The sequence below is a fragment of the Thunnus albacares genome, chromosome 3 (genome assembly GCF_914725855.1).
Source record: "Thunnus albacares chromosome 3, fThuAlb1.1, whole genome shotgun sequence".
In the NCBI taxonomy this organism is placed as follows: Eukaryota; Metazoa; Chordata; class Actinopteri; order Scombriformes; family Scombridae; genus Thunnus; species Thunnus albacares.
The window spans coordinates 15,619,631-15,632,153 of NC_058108.1; the positions used below are offsets into that span (position 1 = coordinate 15,619,631).

General features: G+C 36.7%; 1 protein-coding gene across 1 annotated transcript; it reads left to right on the forward strand.

Annotated features, from left to right (window-relative positions):
- The first annotated feature begins 1,076 nt into the window (after positions 1–1,076).
- Positions 1,077–5,377, forward strand: LOC122978762 (GTPase IMAP family member 9-like). Its single transcript, XM_044345738.1, has 2 exons — positions 1,077–1,161; positions 3,728–5,377. The coding sequence occupies exons 1-2, from the start codon at positions 1,146–1,148 to the stop codon at positions 4,846–4,848; spliced, it is 1,137 nt and encodes a 378-aa protein (XP_044201673.1). The 5' UTR covers positions 1,077–1,145; the 3' UTR covers positions 4,849–5,377.
- The last annotated feature ends 7,146 nt before the right edge of the window (positions 5,378–12,523 follow it).

The window sequence follows — 12,523 nt, forward strand, 5'->3', positions numbered from 1 at the left end:
ACAAATGCATTAATGCTGTTTAAACCCACTTTCAGATTTGTTAAACTTTTTTTTTGCTTATGGAAATTTCTTAATCCAGACTGCATCAGACCAGGTCCACATCAAAAAACCACTATACGTGGACTTGTCAAATCTGGACTAGATTAACAAGGAGACTCTAAAGTCATTAAAACACATTTTCAGATTTGTAAAACCTTTATTCTATTTGTGAAAACTAGTCCTGAGGATCTGGTCCAATGTGGTCTCAGTCCTGCCACTCTGAGGCTTGTAGTGCAAAATGTGTTGGTCTGAGCTCTGAGTTACATTGTGTGAAAAAGGTAAAAAATTATGCATGAAGAGTGAAAATTGAGCACAAGTACAGACAAGAATAAAAGAATGATTTGGTTACTCTGCCAACATCTTGCTGGCTGGCAGTTGGGGAGACCGCTGAAAGGAAGGCAACACTGTGATGAGCAAAAACATTAAAAGTAACATAATGAAATAAAAAGTCATAAATGATAAGCAATAATTGATTTAAAACAAAATCTGGTTTAAAAAATGAATTAACATTTCACAACAAGTTGCGTTTTAGCAACTAAATGAATTGTTTCCAATTTCTGGTGCATTTATATATTTTATTCTGTTTATCCATTTATTCAAATAGGCATTATCTGCAGTTTTGAAAAAGTGCTGCCATTACCTGTGGGTGGACAGGGAAGGGAGAGCAAGGTTTGAGGTTTACAGTTAACACAGGGATTTCCTGGAAATGAAGAGGAGTGGTTACAGAAGACTGCTGTCATGGAAACACAGGACAAACTGTGATGCTTAATAAGCTCTACACAAATAGATGTAAACTGACAATCTATTCAAACAGAAAATAAAAGTAAAACAGCAGTGGGTACTTTCAGAAGATATAAATCAACCCAAAGAAATAGGAAACACAGACATGGTCATTGGGAAACTGCAATATTTAACTGATTGTTTCATATATATAATGAAGGCAATACTGTATGCAGAGTTAATCATTGGCTTGATTTAGTTTCACTCTCACTATGTGAACAGTGCAGCTTGTGGGAGTGGTTTGGTGCATAGGAACGCTCAAAAGCAGCTGCAGCAGATAAACTCTGAATTCTGTGTCTTCACTTCGCAACTATTACAACCCAAACATGGCCAGCAACTTAGGTAAGTCATGATACTACTGTATCCATGTTTTACTTAGTACTAGTATTTTATGATGTGAAAACAATGATCACTGATGAATCTAATTTTATATAGTGTGCTATTGTAGCTCTGATAGACTAATACTTCTATAGACGTATACTAGTGTAATACACCTTGCTGTTGGTATGAATATTTAATACTGGACTGGCTGAAAAGTTACCGCTGCCACCACCTTTTTTCAGGTATGGTCCGGTGTCAGAGATTTGAGGTTACACACTGACAAAAATATACAAAAAATATATAGACTTTATTTTACAGCAATGAGTTCAGACAACAGCATTTTCATGGACCGATGATAATACTTGCCACACATGATTCCACCCTAAATAGGCATACTTGATTTCACACTACTATGGGGCGTGCAGACTAAACTAGCCGAGACAGTCATGTATCTCCCCATACCTATCAGCTATCTTTCCCCCAGTTGGCCCCGTTCCCACCAATATACTGCTGCTGCTTTTAAGATCTATAAAACGTCACAAATAACTCTAAGAATAAATCAGGACAGTAACAGACAAAACTAAACACAAAACACTTAAAATGTCCTTATGTAAAATGACCACTCAACTGTCCGGTCAAACGAGACCCTCCCCCGGGGTCTAGGCTTGTGGCACTGGTCCAACACAGCCCATATGCAGCAAGAGCCCGTGAGGGAATTGTTGGTTCAGCACCGGAACAGCGGAGCGGCTGACAGCATGTCAGACGCTCCCACACAAAGCTGTTCCCCGGTCCCTGACTATGGTGACATAACGTGAAGTCAGTCCTGTGCTTATCTAACTTTTTATAACAAAGAATACAGACAGTCAGACTTTGTTCAACCCTCCCTCCTTGATTTACAAGAAATGAGAATACTACCCTTAAACTGCAGACAACACTGCATACATCTGTTCCCCCTGCATGGTTGATACTAGTCCAAATAACATTTGGTTAAAGCTGAAGTGCAGGACTTTTCTCTCCCCCTTCTGGCAGTGAGAGTAAAGGGGCCGCCCGGCTGTGATTGTCTGACACAAGCATGCAGCAGCTCTCATGTGCACCCAGAATGACGGGCTGGAGCAGCCAATAATGAAATAACTGCTGTTAATGTAATAACTGCCAAAAAAAATAGCCAGAAACAATATCTCCATTATTAATGTAATAAAAGTCAATAATGTAATAACTTACCCATAATGTAATAACATTTCTAAACCAATAATGTAATAACTTTTTGTGCATAATGTAATACGTTATTCCATTATTGGCTGGTTGTTACATTATTAGCTGGGTTTAAAAAAATCATTAAAAATGTAATAACTGGAGCTGGTAATGTCATAATATACTTATATCACTTTATTTATGGCTATGAAGTGTCACACTTCCATGACACTTACCCTTACTGTTGCTCACACACACACACACACACACACGCACAGACACCTACTCTCTCTCTAGGAATTATGACTATTTATTTGTTTTTGGTAAATGATGGTTACACTACTCTCCAGTCCTGCCTTCTACTCCTTAATGGTAATGGTAAATGGACTGTACTTGTATAGCGCCTTTCTAGTAGTCCGACCACTCAAAGCGCTTTTACACTACAAATGACATTCACTTATTGACACGCTGAATGGGTACATGCAAGGTCCCAACCTGCCCATCAGAGGAAATCTAATCATTTATACACATTTACACATTGATGGCACAGCCATCAGGAGCAATTTGGGGTTCAGTATCTTGCGCAAGCACACATCGACATGCAGACTGGAGGAGCTGGGAATCGAAGAGCCCATCTTCCAATTAGTGAACGACCCGCTCTACCTCCTGAGCCACAACTGCTCCCATTTGAGTATCAAATGAAGTGTGAGCACACGTTTGCAAACACAAACAATTACTCTTATGTCATATAATAAGAAATCTATATCTCTTTGAAGATGCTTGTCACGAAATAAACGTAAAAATACCATTATGAAGTAAAACTTGACTTTTGAAAAAAGGCATTTTGAAATAAAAAATTCCATCATGGAATAAAAAGTAAAACTCTTTCATTATGAAAATAAGAACATGAAAATGAGTTGAGTTTTTAATAATTTCTGAAATAATTTCACAAATTATTGTTTTATTTACATATTTTACACAAGTTATCCATGTGATTATTTATTAATATAGTGATAATGATATAGTATTGATTATTTATTTAACATTCATAAGATATTTTGCATTCATTTTCCTACTCATTTAATCAAATCTACTTCTGTCTTCTTAAACAAGTGATTTCTTTGATCATTGTAAAAATTAATAATCTCACATACTATTATCTGACTATATGCTCTGGATCTACAGAGAGCTGGCACTTTAAATAACCAGTCATAACAACTATAGTATCATGTAATACTTCAATGATTGTTGATCCAGTCCATACAGTTCTATCCATTTGATAGATCTGATAGATGTTTTGCTATCACTGCAAGAGTTGTATTAAATAAAATAAATCTGATGTTGATGAATTCTGAACTGTCAGTATGTATCTAATGCTTATCATTCTTCTACTCAGGACCCATCAGAAGAAATGACACGGAGCTGAGGATAGTGATGTTGGGGAAGACTGGGAATGGGAAGAGCGCCACTGGAAACACCATCCTGGGACGATGGTGCTTTGACTCAAAGTTCAGTGCTAAGTCTATGACTGTATACTGTTCTAAGGGCGAAGCTGTGGTGCATGGACAACAGGTTGCTGTTATTGACACCCCGGGCCTGTTTGACACCAGATTTGGCATGGATAAAACAAGTAAAGATATCTCCCAGTGCATCTCTTTTGCTGCCCCTGGACCCCATGTCTTCCTGGTGGTCATCAGGCTGGGAAGATACACAGATGAGGAAAAGCAGACGGTGCAGAAGATGCAAGAAATCTTTGGTGATGCTGCAGACAGATACAGCATGGTGCTCTTTACTCATGGTGATCTTCTTAAAGATACCACTATTGAGGGGTTCTTGGATGAAAGCTCAGACCTGCAGGAACTCGTAGCCAGATGTAACGGCCAGTACCATGTCTTCAATAATGATCTGAAGGATGGCACTCAGGTCATTGAGCTGCTCCACAAGATCAGAAATATAGTCCAGAAGAACGGAGGAAGCCACTACACCAACGAGATGTTCCAAGAGGCCGAGAGGATAATCGAAGAGGAGAAGCAACGCATCCTCAAAGAGAAGGAAGAACAAATACGCAGAGAACAAGAGGAACTGGAGAGGAAACTACAGGAAAAATATGAAAAACAGCTGAGGAAAATGAATGCCCAACTCCAGGCTGACAGAGAGAGGGAGAAGAAAGAGAGAGAGGAGGAGAGGAAGAGGGAGAAGGAGGAGATGAATGAGGAAAGGAAGAGAGAGAGGGAGGAGAGAGAGGCAGAGAGAAAGAGAGAGAGAGAGGAGAAAGAAAGGGAGATGAAAAGACTAAAGGAAGAGCTTGAAAGAAAAGTTAAAGAGGAAAGAGAAAGGGTGCAGAACAGACATGAGAATGAGGCCAGAAAGAAAGCTGAGGAGTTTAATCCACTATTTCCTGTGGTAATAGTTGGTGATCTAGTGGTTGGTGCTGGTCAACTAGCCGTTGATGCTGCTAATAAGACAGTTCGATCAATTGAACAATTGGGGAGGAGTATTAAGGGGTGGTTCTCATGAGTGGTCCCATATTCAGATAGTTTATCTAGAGAGGAACTCTCCAGAAGCCCCTACACACTCATTTATCTAAATGAATGATTAAGCTCATTGTATTTGTTGAGGTTAAGCTCTACTGTAGATTAGTAAGGCTGAGTCACTCATCATATCATGGTTTTATGTCTTCTACTGTCTTTACAGTTATATTCTCATTTAACCACTGTACTTGTCAATTTGTGTTCTGCTGAGATAGAAAAAAGTTCTCACACTCCTCTGATGAATGATTACTTTTGATGTGGTGTCACCTAGTGGGTGTAGAATTAACATTTCAATCAGAAAATATTAATTTCTTCTCTGTGGTCACTCTGGTTTACTTGTTAGTATTATAACTTGTCTTTGATTTAGTTTTAGTTTTGTTTGTCATCACAGCATTTATTTCATGGATTATGTTTCTGATTTATGTCATTCAAGAAAAAAGATGTGATTCTGTGTCAACTGACCCAGAAATAAAGATGTGATATTAAGACTAAACCTAATAAAAAGGCTGAATTTCTGATGTCTCACTGTTCAATCAAGAGTTCAAAGGTCACCTTTAATGCTTTTTCAGGAACTTGCATTGAACTAGATTTGGATACCGTGAAATAGTCAAATTCACTTTTAATGGTTGAAGACAGGGAAATAATAAACCTAATCTATCTAATCTAACATGTTTTTAAATGTGCAGCTTTTTTTCCTCTCAAATCTCCCTGCAGAAAGAATAAAAGTGTCAACATGTTTGTGGATGCACATACATTTCATGGGTCCGTCGCTCAGTATTAAAAATGTCTCTTTTTCCCCTTTTTACTGTCCCTACTCTTCATCCTGACATTGATATACTATATGAAATAGTATTTACACACACACACACACACACATGTCATTATGGTTTTTACTTTGCATTTAAAACTATCAAAAGATGAAGATGAACCAAGGAAGAAATTATGTATTTATGGTCTCCATGTGGTCTCGTATAAATCACTTTATAGTTTTGCTCATCACTCCTGAACTGTGAGACAAAGAAGAACATTTTTTTTCACTTTTTAATTGTATCCATTAATGGAGACAATGTGAAACTGGAATAGTTCTGGGTTATTCCAGAATTAATAAAACGTCATAAAAAATGACACAGATGTTACTGTTGTCACAATGCAACTAAAATCAAGGCCATGAAACATGAGCTCTCTCAACAGCAGAGTCACGTAGAGACAGAAGACTTTCTTCTCTTTTTTTATCTTTTAGACTTTAGACTTCATTCCACGATGACCCTCATGGAGGATGTAAGAGACCGAGCTGGCAGACAGAGATAAAGTCAAATACCAGAAGAGGATCAGTCTATGAGATCAATCACTTCTTTGTAATCTACAAAAGCACAAATTATTTTCTTCTGGTGAAGGTAAAAATAAATCAAAGACTTTGTAAAGATGGTCTATTGTTGAAAAGCTCTGCTTACATCCAGCCTGCTCTTCTCCCAGAATTCCTGCACCTTCTGTATACTCAGACAGCCTGCTGTCTATTGTAGCAGTGAAGAGTTTACCATGATTATTTACTTTTTAGGTGTTTATTTGTTTTTCCAGGTAGTTCTGGTTTATTATGAGGCACTGCTTATTTTTCTCAGATTAGCTGAAACACAATTTAAGGAGTAAGAATGAGAAAATACTGATAATTCTAGGCTTAAATGGCAACATGATGTCCAAATAGAAATTGATAAAGATGACAGGATATATTTCTGTCTCAAAGTTCATATATATATATTATATATTTATATTATATTATATTATATTATATTATATTATATTATATTATATTATATTATATTATATTATATTATATTATATTATATTATATTATATTATATTATATAATTTTAGTCATTTTTAAGATATATTAGGATATATTATACTTTAGAGGAGAGGCATGATGAAATGTCATTTCTATGTTGATGCTGTATTTTTGCATGTTGTTTGGTCCTGTGACCTTCTAAGCTTGTTTTAAAAATCTGTTGTTGATATTTAATGGCTGCACAGGCATCATGGTGTGTCATCAAAACCTCCACATTGTTTACTAGATATCAGACAAAACGGTTGGAGTTCACATGATAAATATACAGTATGTTGATGTATTGAGCTTTTAGGCTTATGAGAACAAAAGTACATTACACATGTACATTGCAGTCCATGTAATGTCTTATTGACATTGGATATTAACTAGTTGTATGTTATGATATGTGTAAACCAAAGACAAAAGGAAAGATTGTTCTTTATGTAATATATCAGAGACAGTGATTTAGAACTGTGATTAATCCATCACTCATAATGAGACAAGCTTTTACAATAAGTTTTGCAGATGTTGCAAGAAAATGGCAAGAAGCCAGATTTGGGAAAAAGCAAAGGTCACACAGACAGGTGCTGACCCAACACCTTACTAAGACATTTTATGTTTATGCTTTTCCATTCATTTGCCACCTGTCTGTATGTACAGCATGTTTGTGTGTGGCTTAAACTTAACATTAGTCAACAATTAGGTATTTATTCATCAACATTGTAACACTTGTAACAGTGATCAAACATTAACATGAACAGTGTCTCTGGTCTCTAGAATATCAGAAAATATTTTTTGGGGTAAATTGAGCCATTGACTCAACTTGCGCCAATGTCACTGGCACGTTTTACCCAACAACCTCCATTTTGACAAAACTGTTTCACACAGTGGCTCAGATCCACAATTATGCTAAGTTTATGACTTACATTAACATGTAATAATGTCCAAAACTTATCTGTTTTAATTAAGATGCAAGACTGATAGCTTTAGTAACATGATGAATTTACTTGACATGACAATTTTTTTTTTTTGCTCTGTTTTGCTTACCACTCTCTCTATGTGCTTACACAGAGCATTTTAGTAACACAGAGCGAATGCAGTTCCATTTTTTTCATAGGGGAACAGATGTGTGCAGAACTAAGAAAACCAAAAAGGTGCCTGTACTGTAGATGTGCTGCCCTCATTCTTCGCAAGAGCACAGACTGTCTCCCTTTGAAATGGGTCTGACTGAAGTTAAGGTGAACCCCTCTCTGGTTAAGAGCTCATTCATGAAACCTCATCATCATGACATCAGGCTGATCACACTCATAAGCTCTCAGCCTGGACACACTGTTTCTGAACAGTACGTCCTGTTTATAGCAACAGAGCACTTTAGAAACACAGAACAAATGCAGTTACATTTTCTTTCCATGGGTGGAACAGATGTGTGCAGCACTTCATGCAGTTTGAAAGAACTGCTGCCGTTTCTTGTAAATGGTGGAGGGAGGGGTGAGCAGGGGTTGCTGGGGATATGCAGGAAGGGAGGATACATAAGCTCAAGTCTGATAATCAGCTGACTGACTAGTGTATGAAGTATCTACACAAATAAATCAACCTGACAGAATGGAATGTTTGTGAGGTTAAGAAATCACTTAAAAAGCTGTATTCAAGTTGGAAATGAAAAGAATGGGAGGGTGGAATATATTATTTTCTAGTAATTTTCAATAGGTGTTCTGAAAAGGACTATGCAGTTAGGTACCAACAATAGGGTTATTGAGACAGTGATACCCCTCCATGATTAGGAACTGATTTGAAAATCTATTGAATAAAGTCGATTATAAGAAAAATGTTAATAATGCTATTAAAAATTGCATGTGATTAATTTTATCTTTAGGGTCATCTCATATTTTTTTAAGTTTCCCCAGCAATTATTCATTTATGGTGTTTTGCTTAAAATATAAAGATTATGTTGGGATTAATTAATGCAAATCAACATCTCTCGCAATCAATCAATCAATCAATCAATCAATTTTTATTTATATAGCGCCATATCACAACAGAAGTCATCTCAAGGCACTTTTCACACAGAGCAGGTCAAGACCGTACTCTTTAATATACAGAGACCCAACAATTCCCCCATGAGCAGCACTTGGCGACAGCGGTAAGGAAAAACTCCCCTTTAACGGGTAGAAACCTCAAGCAGACCCCGGCTCTTGGTGGGCAGCCATCTGCTTTGACCGGTTGGGTTGAGAGAGAGAAAGAGAGAGGGAAAGGGGGAGGGGGGACAGAAGAAAAACAATCACAACAACAACAACAAGCACAAGCAGCAATAGCCAGGGAAGGATGCCATCAGGACTGTGAAGGACCGCGAAGGTTCGGTCCGGGACTCAGGTTTTTGTCTTTAGTTGCATGGTTATAAATAATATAGTCTAGTAACGAAAAGTTAAATCCTGCTACTGGGAAAATTAATCATTCATAAATCAGCATTTAAAAGTAGCACAAAAAGTAAGGAAATTTGTGTTTGGTAGATTATTTCTTTGTTGTAACAATGCTTCTTGGCAATAAATCTTATACCGTTGGAAAGCCTGTTTATTTCCCTTTTAAATGGTGCCACATTTGTAAGGAACATGCATTTGTGGGATGAGCAGTAGAGCTGAGTATGTGGGTTGCGCCCATGAAAATTTTTCCAAATATAATAATAAATATTCCATAATTAGTGTTTCTCTCACAGGTGGTTTACAAATCAACAGAGCAAAACAAATAAACAAATACACTCAAACAAGGCAAATCATTCACATAGACCTACCAATAGCATGTATGAGGTCATCAGCACATTGATGCACACCCAATTGCAGTTTTAGGTTTTTTTCCTTCCCTGCAGGAATATGTGCTTTGTCTCATACAGCACCACATTTGCTGGCTTGAATATAATCCAAAGTCGGCGTTTTCTCCGTCCTGGAAGCACGAGTCAATTTAATTCACATGAACTCCTCTACTCAGTGCTGCCCTCTTGTGCATTTCATAAATTACGCCATTATTAGACTACTCAAAAACAAAGCAATAGGTGATTGACTACCACTGATATTGAAAAAGCAATTTCGTTTTAAAAAGGAAAACAAATAATTCCACTGACACTTTTGACCTCTGTCCTAACAGGTATCATTATACAGTGTAGTCTATCACCACGAGACATACCATTAAGCTGAATTAGCCGGGGTTAAATGTTAGCCAGTAGTGAACATTTGTCAGTTGGCTAGCTCTTTTTTTCAGTGACAAAAAATAAAACAAGATAGAGCTTATGGTCTAATTCCTTAACATAAACTGTACATCTGTACCGAAACTTTTTGACAAATTCCTCTGAATGTAAATCTATAGTATAGATTTGCTAATCTACCCTAAGAGACATGACAGCCACTTGCATGAACATAGCTAGCCTCACATGCAACATGCAACAGTCTTTTAGAGTAACTGTCCCTCCGTGAAATCTTCCATATGGTATTTTGAGCAAGACAGTCTGCCTGCAGGCCTCCACAGTGGAGACGCCTCTGGTACAAGCTCCACTATAAAAAAAGCTCCACTGTCAGGACAGGAAATTCCACCAAATCCCAACATCCATGAAATGGTACCTCCCCTGCTAGGAAAAAAGACCACAGAACTGTCTACTGTCAAGACAAATACATGTTACTTTTTTTCACATGATTTTGTCAATTAAATAAACTGTATATTAAATAATTCTGTCAACATAGTAATGTTAGCATCCTATTAATTCTTTAAATGTAGCGATATATATCTATTCTGTCAACATACCATGTGAGGTGATTGACTGCTGATATAGTGGTAGATACTGATTCAATAAATTTATCAGCCCAGAAATGTACTTTTATTTGAATGTAGCACTATTTATTTATTCCATCAATGTAGCACATATGGATTGTCAATATAGTAACATTTATTGATTGACTCATAAACAAATATATCTTATCGATTCAACAAACAATGCTCATTGCTTGCCTCTCTTCCCCTCTCACACACACAAACACTTACACTGTTCTCTTATTCGCAATGTCTAGGTCATAATTTCTCTGCAGAAAGATATACTGTACTCCAATATTTAACTGTGATCAGGTGAATCTAATACTAAAAACTGACAATGGATATTTTATCAGAGACAATGAGCTTAATTATGTGTCTACTTGCAAACTTGAGCAACTTTAGAAAAGCTGTAGGCCTGCTGTGTCAACTATATATAAGCAATGTCAGCTCCCAGAGCGCAACAATAGTTAGTTCAAACTTTTTTTTTTTCCCCCAATAGTATCTAAAAATACACTATATCAAACAGAGATCCAACCCTGGGTTTAATCTGTCAATTAAGAAGATGATAAAACTGAGACTTTGGCCAAGTTCAAAGTTACAGCAGCAAACTGATCATGGGTGTTATAGAAATATAGAAACCTAACTTAATCAATGATCAGGGAAGCTGAATGGGATTATTATTCAGAATTAATCAAAGAAAATAAGAATAACCTTCAAAAACTGTGCACTTAAGGACCTGGGCTGTGGGGGGAAAGTAATGCTACTTTTATAAATCATTTTATGAAGGTGGGTGAAACTCATATTCATGATTGGCCTCTTTCACAATATGGCGACAGAAACAGGAAATAGGGAAACTGTAAAACCACTCTGGATGCTGAGTGTGTTTTTTCTCAGTCACTACTTTCTCTCCAAAAGGGCACAATTCCTGATGTCGTCTGTCTTTTAGACAAATTCAAAGAGATGTAAAAAGGTCAAAACTGGGGTACAATTTCAAAGGGGTTCAAATTCTTTTTTGAGCAATTTATTTTTGTATATCAACGTATGTACTATGCTAGCTAAGATGTGAACTAACTTTTAGATCTTCAAACATGCTTTAATAAAAATATTTCTTGTCAATCGTATGTTTGTGTGTGTTTGTACACTTGTCTAGTCTCAAACATTGCATGGAACATGACAACTAGGGCCAGATGCTATAGATTGTAAGGAGCCACATCAGATGGAGGTAAATACATGTGCATAAAACAATAATTTCAAATTGTATAATGCTCCTCTTGTATAGTGACAGCATCTATGCAGCAAAATAATAACCAGTGAAAATGTCTAAATTATTCATGTATAATAAAGGAATGACTAACATTCAGACACTCAAAGTAATGCCACCAAGGGGTTGCATCACTTTGACAGACAGATAGTTTTGTTTTTTTTCAGCACGCTGGAAACCAAAAAGGTTCCAGCTGCTCTTGCTTGCAGGCCTGGTTCAAGCCCCGCACCCAGGTTAAAGAAAAAAAAAAAAACAGTTTTAGTTTAATAAGTGTTGCCAAAGAAATTCATTGAAAAGTGCATGGCAGTTGGAAAACAGATTACAATGTAGTGGAAGATGTTTAACATATCTATGGTAAAGTTGTATGATGAAATCATTAAATATAGTTTTGCCAGCAAAATGAAACATTTTCAGAAATAATATCAGCCCAAGGTGTGACAGAAACATAGATAAGTGAGAGGGTATAAAAATAACGTTGGTACATAAAACATTTATTAATAACTTGGCTGAGAAAGTGTAATAGATACTTTAACTTACTGGAAGATAGACCAGAGTGACTGGAAGAAGACTATTCAGGGCAGATCTCATTGTTGATGTTAAAGGAAATGAATGATGATGTGTGTGAGAGTCACATCTTCAAGTTGTAGGTACCAACTATTGTATATTAAATATTATTAATGCACAAAATAAAAGAGTCATTATTCACCTAGCCAGGGAAGAGAATGATCTGAGGTGTAACATCATGGAGAGAAGCTGAGAGAGCTGAAAGAGAGGAATCTGATGTTACTG